We start from the raw sequence: 23511 nt of genomic DNA, 5'->3' as shown, positions 1-23511 counted from the left end.
CTAGGTGGCTCAGTTGATTAAGCATCCAACTCCTGATTTCAGCTCGGGCCATGATCTTAGGGTCCTGAGATCAAGCCCCACATCAGGCTCCACACTGGGTGTAGAGCCTGCTTAAGAATTTTTTCTCTCCCTCTCCCTCTGCACCTTCCCAAATAAATAAATAAATAAATCGTTTAAAAATATTTTTAAAATTTATTTATTTGACAGAGACATTGAGAGAGGGAACATAAGCAGGGGAATGAGAGAAGGAGAAGCAGGCTTCCTGCCCAGCAGGAAGCCCAATATGGTGCTGGATCCCAGGACCCTGGGATCAAGACCTGAGCCAAAGGTAGATGCTCAACCACTGAGCAACCCAGGAACCCCAATAAATAAATCTTCTTAAAAAACCATTCCATTTAAAAATCCAAATGTATGTTAGACATTTTTCTCCACACTACTCTATGTGGATCATTTCTCTTTGGCATTTCCAAAAGCTTCTTTGTGCTTCCCTTCCTCTTACTTGTAATGCATTCTCTTCCCTGTCCTTCAAAAAATTCACTTTTGAAATATGACTGAATAAAAGTCATTGGGCTTTTGACTACATACGTTAGTCTTCCCAGGAGTATTTTCACTTTCATGGTTACCCTGTCGAAGGGAATGATAAGCTGTGGAGTCAGTTTACGTTATGCCAGCTTCACTTAAATAGAAGAAGTATTGATAGGGTCAGAAATCTTCCTAGCACTGACAGAATCCTAATGCTTCTGCCTGCAGCTAACACGTGACTCATGAGTAGCAAGAGTGTTTCTAAGTAGTCTGTCTTTAAATAGGGCAGGTAATTACTATTATTTAGTGATCACTCACTATATGCTGGGCGCTCTCCTCAAGGCTTTACCTGTTTCAACACATTCATTTTCATGTGCGCACATACGCGCACGCACGCACACACACGTCTATGAGGTAGGTACAATTATTCCCATTCTACCATCAGGAAACTGAGGTACAGAGAGGATAAAGTAATTTGCCTGGGGTCTCACAACTAGTAAGTGGCCAAGCTGGGATCTGAGCCCAGACTCTGAAAATCCTCTAAAGGACTGACCAAGGACACTGAGTCTCATTCAGAAGACACGCCCATTCATTTATTCATTTCTCTACTTTAAATCAAACAAGATGGAGCACTCACCCTCTGGTGTAACTGGTCCAGGTCCGGTCAGTCTTCACAGAAGAGGGCTTCCCCACCAGGCAGTACAGACCAAGGAAAACACAATGAATGCATAGTGAGAAGGCTTGGACTCAAGCCCAGCTCTGCCAGTCACTAACAGTGATCTCCCGAAAGCCACTCAACCTCTCTGTACTTCTGTGTCCTCATCCATAAGACAGTTTTTGATTCTCCCTATTTACGGGGCAATTCCACAGTCCCTCCTGAGGAGAAATGGAGCCCACTTTCCAAATTCCTTTTCCAGGTAGACACTGAATTCAGAGCACAACGTGGGATCAGAACCCAGACTCCTGAAGCCAAAAGACACCATGTGACAGAAAGGAGTGGAAGCAGGCAAAGAAAACGGCATAAGAAACTCATAAATAGGGAGACAAAACCCAACTTTCATCAGTAATACAAGAACTAGAAGGAAAGCAAGTGAAGTGTTGAAAGCAAGTAACACCGAATGTAAAATTAGCATGGGTGAAAAAGCAATGCATTAATCAGAGCTTATTATTTCCACCTCTATTGTAAAAGAAAATTCATGATTAGCTTGAGAGAGACCCAGGGCACAGTGGGGCAAAGCCTTTTCTCCCTTTGATCCAAACCCTTTATTTGGAACCTAACTTTGGTAGTTTAATCACTCCTTCCTGGCCCATGCTCAAAGGCAAACGTCTTCAACTCGAGGCCTTTCTCAGGCTCTTACCAGTCTAAATCAGCCTATGATGTCTCCATGCCCTGCTCTGGGTCTCAAATCTATTTAGCCTTGCCTGTCAGATATTCCACTCTGTCCTAATTGGGCCCATGATCTGTTTTCACATGTTCTGGGGCCCCATGCCTCACAGTCTTGAGGGCCAGAGGGTCCCTCCCTCCTACCCCTTAGCACAGCTTTAGGAAATCCACTGCCTAGGTTCAAATCCCAGCTCTTGCACTTAGCATCGTAACCTGAGATGACAATATACCCTTAATGTGCCTCAATTTCTCACGCCTCAGATATAGGCAATAATGAGAGCTGACAGACCTATACATAGTACATATACACTTAGGGGTTCTATCAGTAATTAGCATTATGTGTTTCAGATCCATATCATCCAGGAACAGAATCTCCGTACACCCTGTTTCCTACCACCAATTAACTTTCTGTGGTGTATTTTTCCTGCTGGATCAAAAGATCCTATGCAAAAGGATTATCATCATCACCATCTCTGTATTCCCTACAGTACATGTCCTAAAGATGAAAGATATTCAGTAAATAGTACGCTGAAGTACCATTATCTGAAGCTCCAAATTGGACCTGTACCTCTGTCTGAAAATTCAAGCACATTATTTGTAGTCGGCAGTAAGGTTTAACGGTGGCTTGAGTTTACTTTCTAGCAAACACAACAACTAAAGCAGACAAAAAATCATTATCAGGAACAAAATTGGCTTTCTATCACTAAAAGTCACGAAAGTCAGTTTATGCCTAAACTGAATAGCAAAATTTCCATTAATGATCAGATGAAAGTTACAGTAGGGAATGGAAAGGTGAAGGAAAGAAAGGTTTTTAAATATTCCAAGATACTAAACAAGGGAAAAATAGATTTATGAAACTTTGAATAATGCCCGAGAGAAAAATTAAAGATGTGATTCCAAGATTCTACCATCAGCCAAATACATAAATATATATATTTTCTTTTTTCCTTTGCCTGAACCACTCTCAGAATCTTGATGACTTAGTCTCTGGCCACCTTCAGGTGTCTGCTTAAATGAGGCCTCATGAAAAGTCTTCCTTGGTGACTCAGTATGAAAGAGTGCCTACAGCAAATGTCACTCTCCAGGCCTTAGCCTCAACTTGTCACCTGCCACATTTTATATATAGATATATAGGTAGATATATCTATATATATCTTCTGGTTTCTTGGTCTCTCTCCAAACACTAAAGAACATAACCACCTTAAAAGAAGGAGCTTTGATCCAGGCTGTGTCCTGTGCTTGAGAAATTAACTAGAAAACAATGGATGTTCCATAAAAGTCTGCTTATGTATAATTCATTTAATATATATGTTAGTAAATATGCATGTACCGTGTTAAAAGTTGTGCCTGGCACAGAGGGGGCCCAGTGAGCTACTTCCAGGAAGAGGAGTGGTATTCCTCAATTCTTTTTTTTTTTTTTAAAGATTTTATTTATTTGACAAAGAGAGATCACAATTAGGGAGAGGCAGGCAGAGAGAGAGGAGGAAGCAGGCTCCCTGCTGAGTAGAGAACCTGATGCGGGGCTTGATCCCAGGACCCTGAGATCATGACCTGAGCCAAAGGCAGAGGCTTTAACCCACTGAACCACCCAGGTGCCCCTCCTCAATTCTTTTCGATGGTTTAGTAACAAAGGTCTTCTTTCTTGGGGACTGGCTAAAGTGGGAGGAATTAGATGAGGGGGTACAGGACACAGTTCTGAAATCTAGGAGTGACAATGTTTACTTTATGGGGGTGGGCACTGAGAGCTCCTGAAGTGCCCTGTAATACAGCAGGGTCAAAAAGCAAGCTTTCGTGGCCCTGGGGGGTGGTGGCGAGGCTAAAGGCATGGAAAGGAAAGCAAGGCTGGGACCAGGATAGCGGGGATAGAGAGACAGCATGGGAGCCCAGGCTCAGCGTGTGTCTCGACAGTGAGCAGAAGTACAAGGTATGGCAATGACTTAGTTCACCTTCTTACCTAAATTAACCTTCACTGTGGCAGGCTCCAGGATCTGAGATGTCAAAAACATGATGCCACCAGGCCTGTATAGGAAAAATAATCCAGGCTTACCTGAAGCAATTACACATTAAGGTGTATGTGTGTATGTGTGTGCGTGTGCATTCCGTGTTGTCTGTATTATTTGGGGGAAGCCAATTCTAAGGGGCTTTTGTAGAAAAAGAATCATGATGTTGATCCTCTTACTTCTGGTGGGAGTCAAGGGATGAGAAGATCTTGCATCTTTCTTAAGACAACTCTAACCTCTCACCTGAACGACTGCAGAGGACGGACGACCAGCTGCATGGGCTTGCCCATGACTGAGGGGCTTCCAGGATGCAGGCCTTTCTGCGTTAGCTAAAACCAGCACAGGTTAGCTGCCCTACCAGCTCGGCGCCCTCCGAATGGGTCTGTGTTCGTTCACCTGCCGTTCACACGGCCACCAGAGCCATCTTTTCAAAACAAAAACTTGACCTCATCACCTCTGACGCCAAGTCCCATAGTCAAAACTGCTCAGTGGCTCTCTTGCTCTTCAAGCAGATTGTGGGATTGGGCCTCCACCTTTTCCCCCAGCTTCATTTCAGACTCTCGCCACAGTGACCCGTCAGCAGCTCACATGCAGGCCTCTGTCCCACTGTGGGGCTCCACACTTTCTACCTGCCCCCCTGTAGGCACAGAAATGACTCCTGCCCTCCTTTGCATGGTTCTCTCATGCCTTAGCTCCATCATCATCCTTTTTCAGGGGAGTCTTTCCAGACTCCCCTCTTCTGAGCCTTCCCAGGGTCGCAGCCACCACTGCCAGTGCCCACCCTGTCCTCTCAGTGGTGATCAGCACACCCCGAGAGCTACTCCCTGCAGACACCTGTGACTTTCTGTCCTTTGGCTTTGGTCAATGCATGGGAGACACTCCCCTACACATAGGCTGGGACTGGGGGGGGGGCAGTAGATGGGAGCCAGCTCAGGTAGGCTTTGGGGCCATGACTGAGAGTCCAGATGTGATTCTAAGCTCAAGGGGAAGCTGGGGAGAGGCAGGAGCTGATTACATTTGTCAGAGGTTACTCGGGCTGCTATATGGAACCTAGACTGTGAAAGGGCAGGCGGGGAAGCAGAGAAGACCGGAACCAGAGGAGAAGCGAGGGCAGTAGAAAGGAACCATGGTGGAAGTGGCTGTTAGCACAACAGTTAGAGCCTCAAGTGTCGGTCTGCTCCAGAACAGCGGCTCACCTGAGAAGGTTCCCTGAAGCCTGCTTCATTCCAGATGGTTCTTAGGAGAGGATTAAAAATCTACTCTGTGTGTGTGTGTGTGTGTGTGTGTGTGTGTGTGTATGTGTATGTGTGTGAAGAAGAGATAAGCATAGAGTACATAACAGATATACAGTTTATTTGTAGTACTAACATGTCATGATGGGGAGGCAATTAGGGAAAAGTCTAAAGGAAAGGGACAATGAGAAAAAGTATGAGGAACACTGTTCTAGAATGTCAGACAGACTGCAGGCTCCTTCTTCAAACCATCGGGTGGCTCTTAAGCTGGCCTGGGATGGCCCCTGGCCTCCTGGACCAATAGTCCTAAAGCAGCCCTGTCCCCTTACGTTTCCTTGGAGCTGTACAGACACTGACTAATTCACCTTCTCACGGGGAAGATGGTCTAGTAAGATACGATGGTCCATTTGCAAGTCGGCCTTTCAAAACACAGATCCTCCTGTTCGGACACTCCGGAGACGAGCAAGCAAAGGAAGGAAGGTTCAGGAGTTAATGAGGGGAATGCAAATACGGTGCAACTCGGCGAGATCTTCGGTCTTATGATTCACGTTCTCCTTTCGGCCAAGACTCTGCCTACCTCTCTCCTGATGAATTCCTATGCGTCTAGCAAAGCCCAAGCACAAGTGCCCTGAAAATCCAGGGGACAAAGCATTTCCTCCTTTGAGCATTCCGAGCACCTTGCAAAAACACGAGTAATGTCTACTCTTTCCTGAGCACTTGCGGCAGGCATTATGCTTACCCGAGTTTCTTCACTTAATCCTCCCTCTGTTAGTCCCATTTTATAGATAGGAAACTGAGGCTCAGAGAAGAGAAGGAGCTTGCTAGATGTCAGAAAGCAGCAAAATCACAGAGTGGAGGCGCCACACCCAGAAACCCTTTAGCCTCAGACAATACATACACTATTGTATTACTCACTCAGGTATTATAAGCAATAGTTCACATGCCCCTTTCTTCCATCACTCCCAGCATAAATTTATGACCCAGGCCGGGGGGTCATGAAATAAGAATGAGGTTTACTGTGAAATTGTGTTGTATAACTTTGGGATCTTCTTTACTGAGACTCAGTTTCCTCAGCTATAAGCAGAGACAATAAATGCCTACCTCATAGGTTTGTTGTCGAGATAAAATGAGATACAACTTTTAAAGCACTTACCACGGTGTCTGGCACATAAAGGCCCCTTAATGAAACAAGTATGAATTGAGAGTCTGTAAGATACCAGACCTTAGGATGGACACAGGGGATAAGGAAATAATAACACACTAGGAATTTAATATATTTTGGCTGCTTTCACTTCTGGAGGGCAGGGATTCTAGGTTCTTTAACACCAATTTTTTAGAGTTCAACCATGTCTAACACTAAATAGGCACTCAAGAGTTTTTTTAGTGATGAATGATGGTGGTTTACAGAGCTTTAGACCCTAAGTATTAGAGATCATGAATGACTGTGTCAAGTTTGTGGGTTATCATTTCTCAAAATCACTGAAAGTAGAGCACAAGGATACCACACCCAGAGCTGTATACATTCAATTCATTTAAGGATGGGGCTACCACTAAAGGACATTTACATAGCAAAATACAAAATACACTTACATAGCAGAAAGGGGCACTATAACCTGAACAATGCAATTGCACTACTGGGTATTTACCCCCAAGATAAAAATGTAGTGATCAGAAGGGGCACGTTCACCCAAATGTTTATAGCAGCAATGTCCACAATAGCCAAACTATGGAAAGAACCTAGATGTCCATCAACAGATGAATGGATAAAGAAGATGTGGTACACACACACACACACACACACACACACACACACACTAGAATACTATGCAGCCATCAAAAGGAATGAAATCTTGCTATTTGCAACGATGTGGATGGAACTAGAGGGTATTATGCTGAGGGAAATAAATCAATCAGAGAAAGGTAATTATCATAGGATCTCCCTGATATGAGGAATTTGAGAGGCAGGGTGGGGGTTTGCGGGGTAGGGAAAGAAAAAATGAAACAATATGAGATCGGGAGGGAGACAAACCATAACAGACTCAATCTCACAAAACAAACTGAGGGTTGCTGGGGGGAGGAGGGGATGCAGGAGGTGGTTGGGTCATGGGTTTTGGGAAGGGTATGAGCTATGGTGAGTGCTGTGAAGTGTGTAAACCTGATGATTCACAGACCTGTACCCCTGGGGCAAATAATGTATTATATGTTAATAAAAATAATTTTTTAAAAAAGCAATAAAACATCTAATAATATTCAGGAAGTGGGAAAAGGAAACAGGGAAGAAGTTTCAAAGCTGTTAATCTTTCCAAAAAAAGGAAGCTGATTGATGCTGTCCAAAGAAGAAAGTTCATAAATATAGCACAATTAATGACAGTAACTCCAGCTTTTTAATACTTTTGATAATATTTTAGCCATAAAGAGACATTTTTAAAGAAATAATGTATCTTGCTCCAGCTCTTTGAAAAATACCGGTGGAATTTTGATCTCAATCTCAATGGCATTAAAAGTATAGATTGCTCTAGCAGTAGAGACATTTTAACAATGTTTATTCTTCCGATCCAAGAGTGTGGAATGGTATTCCATCTTTTTGTGTCTTCTCCAATTTCTTTCATAAGTGTTCTATAGTTCCTAGAGTACATATCCTTTACCTCTTTGGTTAGGTTTATTCCCAGGTATCAAATGGTTCTTGGTGCTATAGTAAAAGGAATCGATTCTCTAATTTCCCTTTCTGTATTTTCATTGGTAATGTATAAGAAAGCCACTGATTTCTGTACATTGACTTTGTATCCTGTCACATTACTGAATTGCTGTATGAGTTCTAGTAGTTTGGGGGTGGAGTCTTTTGGGTTTTGGAGCAAATAATCCTAAAATTTGTATGGAATCAGAAGAGACCCTGAATTGCTAAGGAAATGTTGAAAAACAAAAATAAAACTGGCAGCATCGCATTACCTGATTTCAAGCTTTACTAAAAAGCTGTGATAACCAAGACAGCATGGTACTGGCATAAAAAAAGACACATAGACCAGTGGAACAGAGTAGAGAGCCCAGATATGGACCCTCAACTCTATGGTCAAATAATCTTCAACAAAGCAGGAAAAAATATACAGTGGAAAAAAGACAGTCTCTTCAATAAATGGTGCTGGGAAAATTGGACAGCTATATGTAGAAGAATGAAACTTGACCATTCTCTTACACCATACACAAAAATAAACTTGAAATCGATAAAAGACCTCAACGTAAGACAGCAATCCATCAGAATCCTAGAGGAGAACATAGGCAGTAACCTCTGATATCAGGCATAGCAACTTATTTTAAGTTATGTCTCCAAAGGCAAAGGAAACAAAAGCGAAAATGAACTTTTGGGACTTCATCAAAATCAAAAGCTACTGCACAGCAAAGGAAACAGTCAATAAAACAAAGAGGCAACCTACAGAATGGGAGAAGATATTTCAAATGACAGTACAGACAAAAGGTTGATATCCAGGATCTATAAAGAACTTCTCAAACTCAACACACACAAAACAGATAATCATGTCAAAAAATGGGCAGAAGATATGAACAGACACTTCTCCAGTGAAGACATACAAATGGTTATCAGACACATGAAAAAATGTTCATCATCACTAGCCATCACGGAGATTCAAATTAAAACCACATTGAGATACCACCTTACACCAGTTAGAATGGCCAAAATTAGCAAGACAGGAAACAACGTGTGTTGGAAAGCATGTGGAGTAAGGGGAACCCTCTTCCACTGTTGGTGGGAATGCAAGTTGGTGCAGCCACTTTGGAGAACAGTGTGGAGATTCCTCAAGAAATTAAAAATAGAGCTTCCCTATGATCCTGCAATTGTACTACTGGGTATTTACCCCAAAGATACAGATGTAGTGAAAAGAAGGGCCATTTGTACCCCAATGTTTATAGCAGCAATGGTCACGGTCGCCAAACTGTGGAAAGAACCAAGATGCCTTTCAACGGACGAATGGATAAGGAAGATGTGGTCCATATACACTATGGAGTATTCTGCCTCCATCAGAAAGGATGAATACCCAACTTTTGTAGCAACATGGATGGGACTGGAAGAGATTATGCTGAGTGAAATAAGTCAAGCAGAGAGTCAAATATCATATGGTTTCACTTATTTGTGGAGCATAACAAATAGCATGGAGGACATGGGGAGATGGGGAGGAGAAGGGAGTTGATGAGGGAAATAGGAAGGGGAGGTGAACCATGAGAGACTATGGACTCAGAAAAACAATCTGAGGGTTTTGAAGGGGCGGGGGGGGGGGGGGGGGGGGAAGTTGTGGAGAGCCAGGTGGTGGGTATTAAGGAGGGCATGTATTGCATGGAGCACTGGGTGTGGTGCAAAAACAATGAATTCTGTTATGCTGAAAAGAAATTTAAAAAATAGATAATGTATCTTGAAACGTACATTTATTTGAAGTTTGACTATTCTTTAGTTTCAGCTCAGTTTTTCAAGTTGCCTAAAAATTAAAAAAAATATATTTTTGTTATAAATAGCATCTCTATTTATGTTTATAAAAGTATTTCTATCTAAATATCCACCCAGATAGACAGATACTTAGGTATAGATGAATAGGTGTCTGAAATTATGTTATCTAAGGTTAATGGGAACTGTAGCATTTGAGATGATTTTTTAAAAAATTCTCACCTTTGTAATTTTTTGCCTTATTTGAATCTTGAAAATCAACATACATGATTTTTTTTTCAAAGATTATTTATTTATTTATTTGGGAAAAAGAGAGCAGAGAGGGAGAGGAAGAGAGAGAAGCAGACTTGCCACTGAGTGGGGAGCCAGATGCGGAACTGAATCCCAGGACCCCGGGATCAATGACCTGAGCCAAAGGCAGACACTTAACGACTGAGCCACCTAGGTGCCCCAACATAGGTGATTTGTTAAAAGTCCATTTTCCAAAAGTAGAGAGAATATGGAATACAAAGTATGATGGGAATATGGACCATTGCTATTTCCTTCTTTGTTCTTTTTTGTATTTTTCACATTTCTAAAATGATTTTTAAAATGGCTTTACAGTCACAGATTCTACAGACCCTATATTTATGATTGTTCCTTTCTTTTTAAGCTAGACTCCAAAATAGATAGAAAATATGTTTTTTTTTACTTATATTGCTGATGGGGTCTTTAAGATGACTTGAGAACCCAATTTGCAAAGCAGAAAAGACTGGATTCTTTTGAATGCTCTTTATAAAAGTAACAACAAACAGAGAACTAATTAATGGTTATATATATGCTTGCATTTTTTAAGGTTTTTACAAGAAGAGTGAGAGATTATGAAAGAGATTACGAAAATTGTCATGTTGGACTATGTCTGATGGAGTCTTTAAGGCCAGGATTTCAAACTAAGTGGTTTTCCTTGTCCGTTCTTGTTTAAGACATGATTAATGAATGTCAACATCTGCTTGCTGTGATAAATGACAAACTAGAATAATCCAGTTCTTACCCTCTAATTAAGAATAATAATCTAAAATACACAAATGGTTACATAGCTATAAAAAGGGATGAGCTGCTGTGAGATGTCTTGGGGAGTGGGGAATAAAACATCTGAGCTACCTGTTCAGGTCTTACAGCAGGTAACATGGTAACATCTTTTTCCTTTATAAAGGTTTGGGAAAAGAGTAGGATTCTGATTTCCTCCATAAAGTAACTCGAGAAGCCTATTTAGTTTCATGTAGCCTTGAAATTTAGACAGTAGAATTCAGCGTCCCCTGGGTTTTGCATGCTTATGTTAATATTACAGAAAGTTTTTTTTCAATTCAGTGAACCACATGGATGTGAAATGTTTAATCACTGTCAATAACAGTTTAGAGAATAGAAAGTAAATTTTTGTTTCTCTCTGTGAAAATGTCTTCTCTCAATGATAAGTTATAGCCTATGGGTGTGGTTTTTTCATATGAAGGAAGAAAAATGTTATAAAATCATTACTTGTGAAGTGCTTTAACTTCTATTGCATTCTGTTAAGATGTGGGTTAGCATTTTTCTAGTCTAGGACTGGTCAAAATTCATAGAGAAAATGATGGGATCTTAGATTTAAAGAAAACTTTGAAATTATCCATTCCATCCCAACTGTGGATTCTTTCTTTCACTAGAACCTTTGTGAATGACCATCCAGTCTCAACTCAAACTCTTCAATGGCAAACTGTTCTCTAGCCCACAAGGAAACCTCATGGCCTTCAGACAACTATAAATGTAAAAAAAATAAATATAAAAAAATTCCCTTAATCCCAGGCAAAGTCCATTTCCATTGATACCTTCCCACTGGTGCTTGTCCTCACTTGCAGAACTTGTAAACCCCACTCCCCTCCTGTCCAAGGTCCTTTAAACACCGGAGACATCTTCTCATCCTGACCCCAGTCTCTTCAGCAAGCCCTGAGATGAAAGCACTTCCATTCTCAAAAACCCCGCACATCACCTGACTGTTTATTAGTGCATCAAAACCTTATTACAAAACAGCGCCCACACTTAAAGAAGAGTTCCTCAAAAAAATGCCAAAAGTTGTTCCAGGATCACAAATACAATTCTTGCAATGGTCACTTTAAATCCTTAGATGAACACCTCTTAAATGGCTAGATTCTATCTTACTACCTCTTCATCTATCCTGGAGTGTCAGTTTCCTCTTCACCATGTTTTTCTGCCTTTGCAATTTTAGTATATTTGCTGCCGAAGCGAGCACTCTGCCTTTGCAATTTTAAAGACCATTCTTGTATTACTTTTGTTGGCCAGTCCCTGAAACTGATTTGGGCTACCTCAACAAAAATAGAGGTATCTCCAATTTCATGAAATTCATGGATTTCTGATTTCATGAAACCAGAGTAAGGGTAGAAAAGCCAAGAGCAGGAGGTGGAGCCTTCCAGTGGCCTCTGGGGCAGGCCCTTCCTGGAGTACCTGCCACTTAACTCCACTGACTCTTAGTTACTGCCATCCTTCAGTCCTAAACTCTCGTTCTTGGGGAAGGGAATCCAACTGGCCCAGCTTTGTCAGATTGCTATCCTTAGTTAAGTAACCCTGACCAGGGACATGGTCTTTGGTACATGAAGCCCAAACTTATATATTGGGGTCATTTTCAGAGAAAGGAAAATGGATGTGAAGACAGATGTCCAAAACCACTGTACTTCTAAAAAAGGAAAGTGATTTTCAAAGATAATTAATCTGCTTCTTTTTATCTCTCCCTGTGTTTTCCTCAGATATCAGAATTGGTGTTCATTGCATCAGAAAAGGTCAAAGGCAAGGGGGGAAAAAGAGAAATAGCCTGAGAATATTTCTGGGTTTTGTTTTCCAAAATCGCAAATGCTTAGAAGAACATAGAGAATTTCTCGAAGGCGGTAATAAAAAAGGAATGAAATGTATGGACATGCAAAGCCCTGGAGTGACATGGAGAATTATCTCCCTCCTGCTGTTGGAAAAGGAGGGAGGGAGGGAGACTTATGAACCCAGGAGGAGGGAGGAGCAGCCCTTGTTTCCTGGCATTGTCTCCAGGGAGGCTATAACCTCCCCCCAGCCCCCAGAGCTGTGTGGGCAGGGGGCACATCTAAGCAGAAGGAACCATAAGAAATGTCACCAAATTATTTTTGTGGCCCAAGGATGACCTGGACCTCTGTTTGCCCAGTGAGTTACATGAGCAGAAATACAGCACCATGGTGTTAACCTGTGTGATCAGATACCTCAGTGACCAGAGGGTCCCCTCCACCAGGGCTGCTGCACTGTGCCAGCACCCTGGAACCTGAGACACCGCAGGGGGATGCTGGGACCCTACGCAGCACTGAGGGTAAGTCTGCTACCTTTCCAGAAGGAAGAGCCTTGAAGCAAAAATGAATCTAATTTGAAAAAAAGTTAAGAGATGAGATACTTCTTATATACCTGTGTTAAAGGGAGATTCTCACCTGCTATGCTTGCAGAGAAAAGATAGGAGCAAAATAAGAACAAAGGCATTCTGCTGCTTCTCTCTCCGTGAATCAGTCCTCGTCCTTCTCAATAGCAGCATTTGTGCATCATACACTGTTGCAGTATTAAAAGCCCTCTTCTATAAACATCGGCTTAATTTTTTCTAATCCTCTTATTTATGACCTTAGTTTTCCTGATGTGATTCCCCGGGGTCCACACCATACCTCTCTATAAGTGTAGTCTCAGACTATCTACCCTTCTCCCCTCTCCTGTGTCTTCTGTCCTTGTTGGATGGGGTTTGAGCACAAGATCCCTATGCAACCAACTTGGGAGCCTTCAGCCACCTTTCCCTTTTGCTGTGTCATTTGCCCAATTTGTGATCATGATACCAGCATCATGTTATCTGTTTAAAATTATTTATTTTCTTATATTATTTACTTCACATGAGATCTATCCTCCTAACAAATGAAGTGTACAATACAATACGATTGACCACAGAGACAGAATGTTGTTGTTCTTCTGAACAAATTCTGCTTCAGTTAAGGTCTTAAATCTAGCTAATAGTGAGCAATGTGGCAGCTATTAATATGTTTTAACCAAAAATGGGGGGAAAAAATGTAAGAAGACCAAGGCCCAAAAACCCGAGTCTGAGAGTGGCATCCTGTCCTTTCATTTCTGTAGCTGGCAGGGCTGTTCTTTCCTGAAGAGAAGTTGAATGATGTCATAAACAAAGCCCAGGGAGTCGGGTGACCTGGATCTATTCTTGGCTGTGCCACTCACGGTGAGTGACCTTGGGCAAGCCACTTTCTTATCTCCCCATCCCAGTTTTCTCCACTGTACAACTAAAAAGTAATAATAATAATATATCTTGTCACCTACCTAGAGAATAATTTGGGTACAAGAACGATAGAGTAAGAAATCGGTTGATGCTTGAGGAAACAGGAAGGTTTGGTTTTCGTTTTTCAGTCTGCCGCAGCTTCCATTATGACTCTAGGGTTATCAGAGAGTTTCGGTTCTTCAAATAATCACGAAAATTAGAATTGATCTATGTTATCAGAGCTTAAAAGGAACCAGCTTAAAACAAAGCAGAAAGGGACTCGAACATAAGGACAATGCTCACCATTACGTGTGGGACGGTCTATTCACATTTACTTCAATGGGGATTAGGTGTGTCAGAAAGAAGGCAGTTGGGCTCCAGTAGGTAGAAAGCCGAGGATGCCATGGCAGAGAGAGAGCTAAAAGGAGATGAGGACACTGGTAAACGGGGACAGGAGAGATGCCAATTCTGTAGATGAATTCCATTTTGTGCAGACCTGTGGGCTTTTAAAAAATTATTTGCAAAGCTTTCCAAATATGAGCTAGGCCTAGAAAATTTTCTAAAGTGGCTGTCTTTATCCAAAAAGAGAAAGAGTAATCATGGTAATGCCTAAAAAAAGCAACTCTTGCTTTTCACTAAATCCATACCCAGAATACTGCACTATATTTATGGTTATGGAAAGTTTAACAAATTTCAAAGCCAGGAATGTTCTCTGTGGCTTACGAGGGCAGACAGAAGGTGGAATGCAATCCCAACAGGTAGCATAAATCTACCCAGATTCCATTTAGAGCCATACCTTTACAAAAACATATGAAACTCTCTGAGCCCTGAATTGCTCATCTATACAACAGATAAAACCCAACTCCCCCACTGCACAGAGGTACCTACCGACAGATTAGGTAACCGAGGGAGGGAGCTCATTTCTCCTGCATTAAGCACAGGAGAGGAAATTTACCTGCTGCCTGCCCTTTTGAATAGACTTGGAGGACACTTGTCTCTAACTAGAACACCAACAACTTATAGGGACTCCATGGCGTGACGGTGAAAAATAGGCTTTAATAGTACTTGCAGGGCTAAACCCCAGGGAGGGGCTTCCAACCAGTGAACAGATCAAAGCAGCAACACACCCTTTGGAAAGGGCAATGAAGACTGTAGTCACTGCCTCCTGGGGACCAAACACATCTAACATAACAACGTTTGCCCAGTGGAATCTCCCACAGGAGAAAGATCATTAAGTGCTATGACAGCAACTGTCATTCCAAAATACGTTCTCCATCCTAGCTCAGCCATCTTCATGACACTGAAGAGCAGAAAATCTGCTCTGGAGTACTGGAAGAAAGAGGGACACTGAAAAGAGCACTCGGGAAGCAGGAGACAGCACGGGGACCATTCACCTGTGGCTCAGAAGGGTCTGCTCCTAGCCACAGATGATGTGATTCTTCCAGAGAATTTCGTTGGAACCTCATTTGTCCAAATGTCAAGGTTTGGGAAACTTGATGGTTTCCCCTAATGACCATTAGATCACCAGAGCAGATCACCAGAGCGAGCCTCTCTTCCTAAGTGGACAGGTTCCCCACTCCGCCCCCCATGCCCCACCTCTCTGAAACATCTGTATTTTTCCTTGCACATTCCACAGGGGAAATCACACAGAAAGTCTCTGAGCTGGCATGAGGGTGGACATCCAGGCAAAAACAAGGAAAGCATACCCGAGAAGAGCAGCCACGCACTGCCGTGTTGGGTGGCTTATGAGAGACTGGGACTCAGGTCATCTCCTGGTCTCTGCTGCTGCTTTCATAGAAACATGCTCTGGAACACTCCTCCTGGCATGATAGCATTAGCCCCTTCACGCTAGCCACATAGTGATGCTTCCTGCCCTACCCTTCGGCCTTATCTACACTCCCCACTCCACTTCTGGGGGATCTGCTACTTGTCTGTGAATGCCCAGATGCTGATGACCAACATGAATATGAAAGTCTTGCCTATCTAACCTTTGCTGCTGTATAAGGCCACTTCGAAGGTTTATCGCAACACCCAATGCCATCACCAGGGACATTCAAACTGCACCCCAGGAAATTCATCAGACTGCCACTGTCTGTCCTAACACCACCATCTAAGGACACTGTAAGCCCAACATTTGGAAACCTTATCAACCAACTGTTCTCTGGACTCAAAAACTGGGTGTATGGTTAGTTCTAACCATTAGAAATGGGTTCTGTCTCCATAGAAATGCGCCCCCCCCCAACTAAATGCCTGATTGCTTGCACCATAGAGAAGCCACGTAGATTGCTGAGCTAGGCGCCACACTCCCAACTTTATCACTATCTCCTGAAATAACTGTTTAACTAGACTGGTTGAGTCCCAGGACCAAGACACTGATTTAATGAGATGCGGCAATGCATTTAAATTTGTCCTTTTCTGTTTTCTCATCCCTGTTCCTTTTCTCTCTCTTTCTCTTCCCACCTCCCCCTTTGTAGATCTCTTGCTCTGCAAACCTGAATCTCTCTAGAGCTATATATCAACTTGGCTTTTGATAAATGAAACTTCCTGGGGAAAAACATGAAGTTTCAAAGGACAGAATGAGGCATATCAGACTATGCTACCTGCCCCCCCCCATGCTGCTTTGGCATATGAATTAGTATGAGCTAATGGCCATTGAGATCCAGGAAGATGCAGCAAAAGCTATAAAAAGAAAAGTGCATAAGCTTTCTTTTTGTAAATGAAATGTACATTATAAAGGAAATTTCCACTTGTAAAAAGTGTCTCCTTCTCCTATGCCAAGAAGAGGAGCATTCTTAATAACTCTTATTAATAGAGAAGGCACAGATTTAAATCTGTATAGTAAACTATACAAGCAACTCTGGTTTTACCATACTTTTCTTTGGGCACCTTCTCATAACTTGCCTCTCCCACCCAGAAGCCCCCAAACTCCCTTCCTTTGGCCTAAGATGATGTTTAAGCCCATATTCTCACCACCCTTTAGAGTTACTCACATCTGGGTACATGTTAATAAACTCCGTTTTTCTCTTGTTAAAAAAGAAAGTCCTGCCTACCTCTAAAATATCCCCCACCATAGTCTGTGTCTCAGAAGACCAAGGTAAAAAAAAGTATTTAATCTTAAAGATGTTGGTCTTTACTTAGGATCTATGACACTGCAAAAAGGAGAAATAGGCACAGCTCTAATAAGAGGGAACACAATACAGGTTCGTTTTGCTTAAGGTAAGGAAACAGATGAATTGCCTTTAAAAAGCAAAAACAAAAACAAGATTAAAAAAAAAAACAAAAACCTACCCAGTTCCTGCTTCCTGCAGAAGTGAATTACAGAGGTCATTTCAAGGTAATGGTAAGGTAATGGTAAGGCGAGATAAGGCCCAAAGGGAAGACCAACTCCTTATCCCCTGCCCCCCAGACCCATATACTATGGCATCATATCACCAAAGCCTAAAGATATACAGAAATACACATTATACAGGGGCATGCTTTACATGTAGCCAGAGAACTTGAGAAACGTAAGTGGGAGGGAATGGCCCATTTCCTAAGAGCTTTGGTTTTATATGTTGACATGGTAAGGAAATTTGTAGTCTTCTTTCCATCTTTCTACTTTAGGTAATTATTATGTTACAAGCATACAGATGACTGCTTTGTCAGCACTTCCGCTTAGATGCTAAACACAGGGATGTTCCAATTCCCTCATAAGGCCAGCCTGTTGGTGCAAGCTCCTATTTACTCCATGAGGATACAATTCCCATGGTTTAGCATCTCTACAAGATCAAGCAAATCAGATTAATGGCTGTAACTCTGTCAACACACAGGCTGAGACCTGCTGAGAATAAAGCTGATTTTTAACACAGAGACTATAAGCCTCTGAAAATAATGGCTCCTGTTAAGACAAAGTCCCAACAAAAGAGTATGAGTAACCCCTAGACCTGATTTACCAAGACTGGAATCACCATATATTATTAAGTATCGCTGTGAATTTTCACAATTATACAAGTAAAGTTTAAATTTAAGAAACCATTAAAGGCAAAAACCATCTAAAACACACTGATGCTTGAGATCACATGCTCTTGAGTCCCAAGCTTTAACAAAAAACCATCTAAGAAGACACTGAGAGAACAAGGTCTACAATAAGAAATAACAAGGCTAAGAAAGAGAAAGAGCAGATATAAAAGAACTGAAAGAGATAGAGACAAAGAGACAGAAATCAAGCTGGCAAACCAGAAAATCTTCAGCATCTCAGGACCAGCTTCCTCGAGAAGACATTACAGTGTGGTCATGGCTCAGTTATGCCAGTCAAAAATGCTCATTTTTGCTTATGACTGTTTCTGCTGGGTTTTCATTCCATACAACCAAAACATTCCTAACTGATAAAATTGACGGGATCCACTAAATTCCAAAGTATCCCCAGAAAGCTGATAAGACTATTCACCTCTCTTTCTAAATGGGAAAACAGAATCACATCAATAATGTTTGCTGTTTTCTACACTGGCAAAGAGAAATATATTATTCTTAGAGAAGAAAAATATTGTAAAACACAAGTTCTTCCATGCTGGCAAGTTAAATTTTCTTCAGTTCCCAGGGATATTTGAAGAAAAGCAGTTTTGCTTCTACTGGGCAGAAGCCAATGCATTCACTAGTGATTCTGGAAAAAGCACAATTTACCAAGTCAGAGCATTGAACAGCCAAGGAGAAAGGAGCAGCCTAGGACAGGCCCAGAGGCTCAGAAATCTTCTCTAGAGCTCCATTTTTAATGCATCTGAAAAGAGCTTGCTAAGCACTTGTGCAGCTTGGTGAGAGAAATGTCTGTCCAAACACAGCTGGCTTCAATCAGTGCTACTCCTCCAAGATGGAGTCCTGTGAGAACCTCAGGACTAGCCATCCCCCCTTGAGCACTTCCATGAGCATCAGTTTTAAGACCTAAGAGGGAAGGAGAAAGACAACAGAAGGGCGGAATGCACATTTAGGGACAGAACACTAGCCTTCATTATCTTTGTTGGCAAGTATTATCAAGAACAATTACCATTCATTCCCCACTTACTATGTACCAGGAACTACTAATCATTTAATTATATTCTTTTAATCCTTCCAACTTTCCTCATGAGGCAGGTAATAGCATTTTATAAATAAGAAACTAAAGTGCAAGAGAGTAAATAGCATGCCAAAATCACTCAGCTAGTAAGGGTTTCATCCAGGATTTGAATTCATGTGACAGGTTTTGGGTTTAGCCATTATGATAGACTGTCTCCCAATTATTATTATTATTATTATCCATTGTTTCCCTCCAGTGAGGCCACTCCTCCTTCATCCCTGCAGTGTATCTAAAGGCACTGTATTCACTGGTCCTACTATTGGGCTATAACCACACCATTGGGAAAAAGGAGACTAATGGTATGTCTCGCCAAGACTGAAACCTCTAAACACTTTTAAAGCAGTACCTTCCACAATGACAGTTAATCTGGTATGCAACTCTCCACTGTACTGTTTTCCCCTCCTGAAAAAGGGTTAATAAATCTGAAACTCAAGTGATCTTGTAGTAAGCCCTAGGAACAGCTAAGCAATGGCTGCTGAATTCCAGTCCTGTGCTCAATGCTACCCACAATAAGACAACCCAACACAAGTCTCTCTCCCAGGGACTTGAATGCCCCAAGGTGACAGGGCCCACGATGCTCATGCAAACACGAATTGTGCTTTAGTACAGCTGGAGCCACAGTGGAAGAAAGTCAGATGCTAAGCTAGTTCACCTGGTCCTCTTAAAGGCTTGGGTCTGGACATTCCCCTCTGCAGGGCTGATCACCCATACTGGCACAGGCCTGGATCACAGGTCCTGGACTCTGCATTCAGCTCATCGGATGGAGTGTGGGACTGGCTGCCAATGTCAAACTCTCTCTAGTCCGCCAACAGCAGTGTGAATGATGAAAGGAAAGGGTTTTCTGTGGCGATTGCAACTGCAAATAGGAATAAGGAAACTCTCTCCATTCACATCCCACTCCCAGCTCCTTGGCCTTGAGTTACATGAGGAATTGGCTCTGTCCGGCCTTAGGGGACAAGGGCACTGCGTGTTATTTGGGGGAGTCAGCACTTACATGCCTGAATAGAGTCTGCCTTTGCAGAACTTGAAGAGCTCTGATGGAAGAAGAGAAATGATGATGATGATGGTCGTGGTGAAGATGTTGATGAAAGAAGAAAACGGTGATGGTGAATGTCACCTACAAATATAAGCACAAAGCAGCAATAGATATCCTTCTAGTTATTGCCAATCCCCATCACGAAGCAGCTTCTGTTCCCAAAACAACCCCACTAAGGTACTTCCCCTGTGAACTAAACACATTCAGCTTCAAAATGAAGCGCTGCATCCCTCCCTTCCCCGCCCGCCCTTCCACCCTTCCTGTGCCAAGCTGGGAAGGAGACTGCACTGGCAGGTCACGGGCGCTGGGACCTGAGAGTTAACGACAGTTCTGTAGTGAGGAGCGTTAGGGTGACCCGGGAAGCCCCATTAACGCACTTCCGAACCGCTTGGTTGGGGAGCTTGAGGAACGGACGCCAAAGGGGAAGAAGGTAAGGTAGCGGGGCAAAACAGATTTGGTGCCTCCTTCCGAGAGCCCTGAGGCCCCGAGAGGCGGAGCAGGCAGCCTGTGGTCGGGAGGGAGAAGAGGCGGAGCAGACCGCCGGCAGGACAGACAAGGCTCGCTTTACCTGACCAAGTGCAGCAGCCAGCCGTAGAGGCTGCAGCGAGGATGCTGCGCTGGAGTCCTGAGCCAGAGCCCAAAGCCACCGCTGCGCCTGGCTTCGCCGAGACCCCACCCCTTCCCGCCTCCTTCCCCGCCCCTTGCACCGAGACCCCGCCTTCCTAGCACGCGCCCGCCCGGCAGGCTGTTTGGGGGAGGTGAGCCGTGGATTGATCGGCAGGGCCAACGACCAATGGAAACGTGCAGCGGCGCCAGGGGCCCTAGATGGCAAGGAGGAGCGGGAAGGGACGGCGCCCAATCAGCCGCGGAGCCGCTGGGCCTGGCTGGGGCGCCGTGAGGTTATTGGGCAACTCTAGCCCCGGCGGCTGGGATTAGCTGCGTTCGTTAGACTAGGTCGAAGGTGGACAGCCCGGGCAACAGCCAATCTCCGGCTCCTTGCCCCGAGCTCCACGGGTCCCGGGCCCTCTCTCAGCGCATGCTCTGGACTGGTTCGAAGCGGTGGTGGGGAAGGGAGCAGGTCTGTTCCCACGTTCCCGAGGTTCCCACGCCTTGGAGACCCCGCAGGGCTATGCCGCTCCAGTGGTCGGGTCAGCGCCCCCTGCCCCTGCACCTCCAGTAGCCATTCTCGGTAATAAGCGCTTAAAGGAACAAAGCAGGAAAACTTCAGAAACAGCACCCTCTCGTAAATCCAAACCCTTCTGTTAGTTTCTCCCACGCCCCAGCGTGGCCTCCAAATAACTCTTTAACCAGACTCACTGGCAGATAAATGACTTTGACTACTTGTAGTTACGAGCGGAAACTTTGGGCAAAAGAAAATGAGGTAGGGCCTCGGCGATTTGGGGGAAAGGAGGATTCAGTCAGGATGTCAAGAGAGTGGGCCTCACAATGAAGGCTACCTGCTTGCTGGAAAACCACAGCTCAAGATCATGTTGCCACTTTCTGTGACGGTGAGTCAGTGTACACTTGTTGCCAAGGTAAACTATTTTGCCCCCGCCCCCAAATAAGTGTCTAATCATTACTGCGAAGAACTGCCTTCAAACCTTTCATAAGAGGATTTGGGGTCTTAATGAGGTGGTTATTTGGTCTGTGATTTGAGTGGCATTTCCATCTGTTCCAAGTAGGTAGGCAAGAAAGGGCATTGCCTCTAATCTGCTCTCTGCTAAGTGCAAATTTTGTCTATCCAGAAAAGAAATCTATCCTGAACAGATTCTGGTTTGAGATAATAAATAAGAAAAAAATAGGAAGCTATTTTGAAGTAATTTTTCCCTCACTTTTTTTTTTTCTAGAAATAGTAGCTGATGGGAACTCTGATTTATTCCTACTTATAATATTACCAAAACATTGGGAGGCACTTTATATGTAATTATCTTATTCAATCCATGTATCTACCTTGTGTAAGTTACCACCTTATTGATTAGAAAACAGAGGCTCAGAGAGGTCAAGTAGTTGTCCCAGGTTCACATAATTGGGAGCAGAGTCAGCACTCGGTCAGTATCTCTGTTTAAAGCCCATCATTATCAATTAAAAGAAAAACAGGGGCACCTGAATGGCTCAGAGGGTTAAAGCCTCTGCCTTCAGCTCAAATCATGTCAGGGTCCTGGAATCGAGTCCCCCATAGGGCTCTCTGCTCCGTGGGGAGCCTGCTTCCCCTGCCTGCCTCTCTGCCCACTTGTGATCTCTGTCTGTCAAATACATTTAAAAATGTTAAAAAAAAAAAGAAGGAGCAGCAATAACACAACTCTGCTTTGAAGTTTTGTTTGTTTCTCACCTGAAAAACTATCCTAGAGGGACCCAGTTCCCACAATACTGACTACTTAAAACTGTGGTTTCAAAAAGCACTTCTAAGAGTGAAGCGTCACTTCTTCAATGTGTTAAGAGCGATTGCAAGTCAGTTTTGTTCATGCAGAGGAGCTGTAATTTGATATTAATGGGAAGTAAGTACATTTTTCCAGGGCATGAGTCTAACTAGTTTTTAATTGGTGTTGGAATCTTTTAAAGTAAACGAACAAAATAATACCATGGCCATAAGAGTTTAGTCCTAGCGAGAAAAAGAATGGATAATAACCCAAAATAGCTCTTTGAAAAGAGTCATAAATCCTATGCTGACCTTTCTTCAAACCTGGAAATATGTACTAATTCTAAGGTTAGGAAGGGGGAATATGTAGGAGGTGGTTTAAAGGGGAAGGAGAAGAAGAAAAGTGTTTTCTCAAAGAGGCTATTTATAAAGACAAAAATATAAATAAGGTAAAGGTTGCAGATCAATACAAAACTATACACTAATTAACAAGTTAGTGGCTTAGGCATTAGGGTTGATTGTGCTCCTCATTTAATATGTACTTACTAAGAGTCTAATATATGTTGGTTCCAGTAGTAGACTCTGGGGATATTCATTTCAATAAAACCCATTTCCTGACCTCGATGAAACACAGGCAGTTTAGGACGCAAATCTGGATCAGGCTTGAAGAGATCACTTCATACACATAATTGCTAGTCTTCACAGCCACCCAGCATGGTCTGTATTATCCCCATTTCACAGATGAAGAAACTGAGACTAGAAAGAATAATAACTCGATTTGCACCATTAAAGAAAAGTCTTCATCCCAAATCCTTCTGACTACGAAGCCCCCAGTTTTGCAGTCCCCTGTGCTGCCTTCCCATGGGGAGAAGCTAGTTCTTGTAATCTAAACAGAAATGCACCCTTCTTAAAATATATAACACAATGCCTGTGAAATTTAAAATACTGAATTCAGTCCGCTTTTTATCAGAGTACCCTACTTTGTACATGGAACCAAGAAAATACAAAAGATAGTTCTGGCCATCAACTATGGTTTACCTTTTTACCCTTGCACTTTCACTGCCTCGCATATGTAAGTGATCTGCTTTGGTTAATTGAAATCTCTGTCCTTCCCTGAGGTGAGTGATTTCAACATGTGACCCAAAAATTCAGATGTATTTAAA

The 23511-nt window shown here is 42.9% G+C and overlaps 1 protein-coding gene across 21 annotated transcripts in view; it reads right to left on the bottom strand.

The window, feature by feature from the left end:
- The window catches only part of FMN1 (formin 1), a 413714-nt gene extending 392783 nt beyond the window's left edge, over window positions 1–20931 (bottom strand). For 2 of the 21 annotated variants that reach the window (XM_032343207.1, XM_032343206.1), the window contains exons 1-6: window positions 20561–20931; window positions 19951–20073; window positions 14174–14288; window positions 13933–14043; window positions 9568–9619; window positions 3861–3925 (exon numbers count right to left, since the gene is read on the bottom strand). Coding sequence is in view for 5 of the 21 variants with exons in the window: in XM_032343199.1 (XP_032199090.1) it covers window positions 3861–3925; window positions 9568–9569 (67 nt within the window). In the remaining 16 variants the exon portion in view is untranslated. Of the gene's footprint in view, window positions 1–1159; window positions 1462–3860; window positions 3926–9567; window positions 9620–13694; window positions 13735–13932; window positions 14064–14173; window positions 14308–19950; window positions 20074–20560 lie in introns of those variants that run through there. The other 19 variants (XM_032343184.1, XM_032343196.1, XM_032343205.1 and 16 more) reach the window with 18 other exon arrangements.
- Window positions 20932–23511: the final 2580 nt, after the last annotated feature.

The sequence above is a fragment of the Mustela erminea genome, chromosome 5 (assembly GCF_009829155.1).
Source record: "Mustela erminea isolate mMusErm1 chromosome 5, mMusErm1.Pri, whole genome shotgun sequence".
Taxonomy (NCBI): Eukaryota; Metazoa; Chordata; class Mammalia; order Carnivora; family Mustelidae; genus Mustela; species Mustela erminea.
The sequence above is the reverse complement of the archived record's forward strand: the minus strand, read 5'-3'. Positions and strand labels throughout refer to the sequence as shown.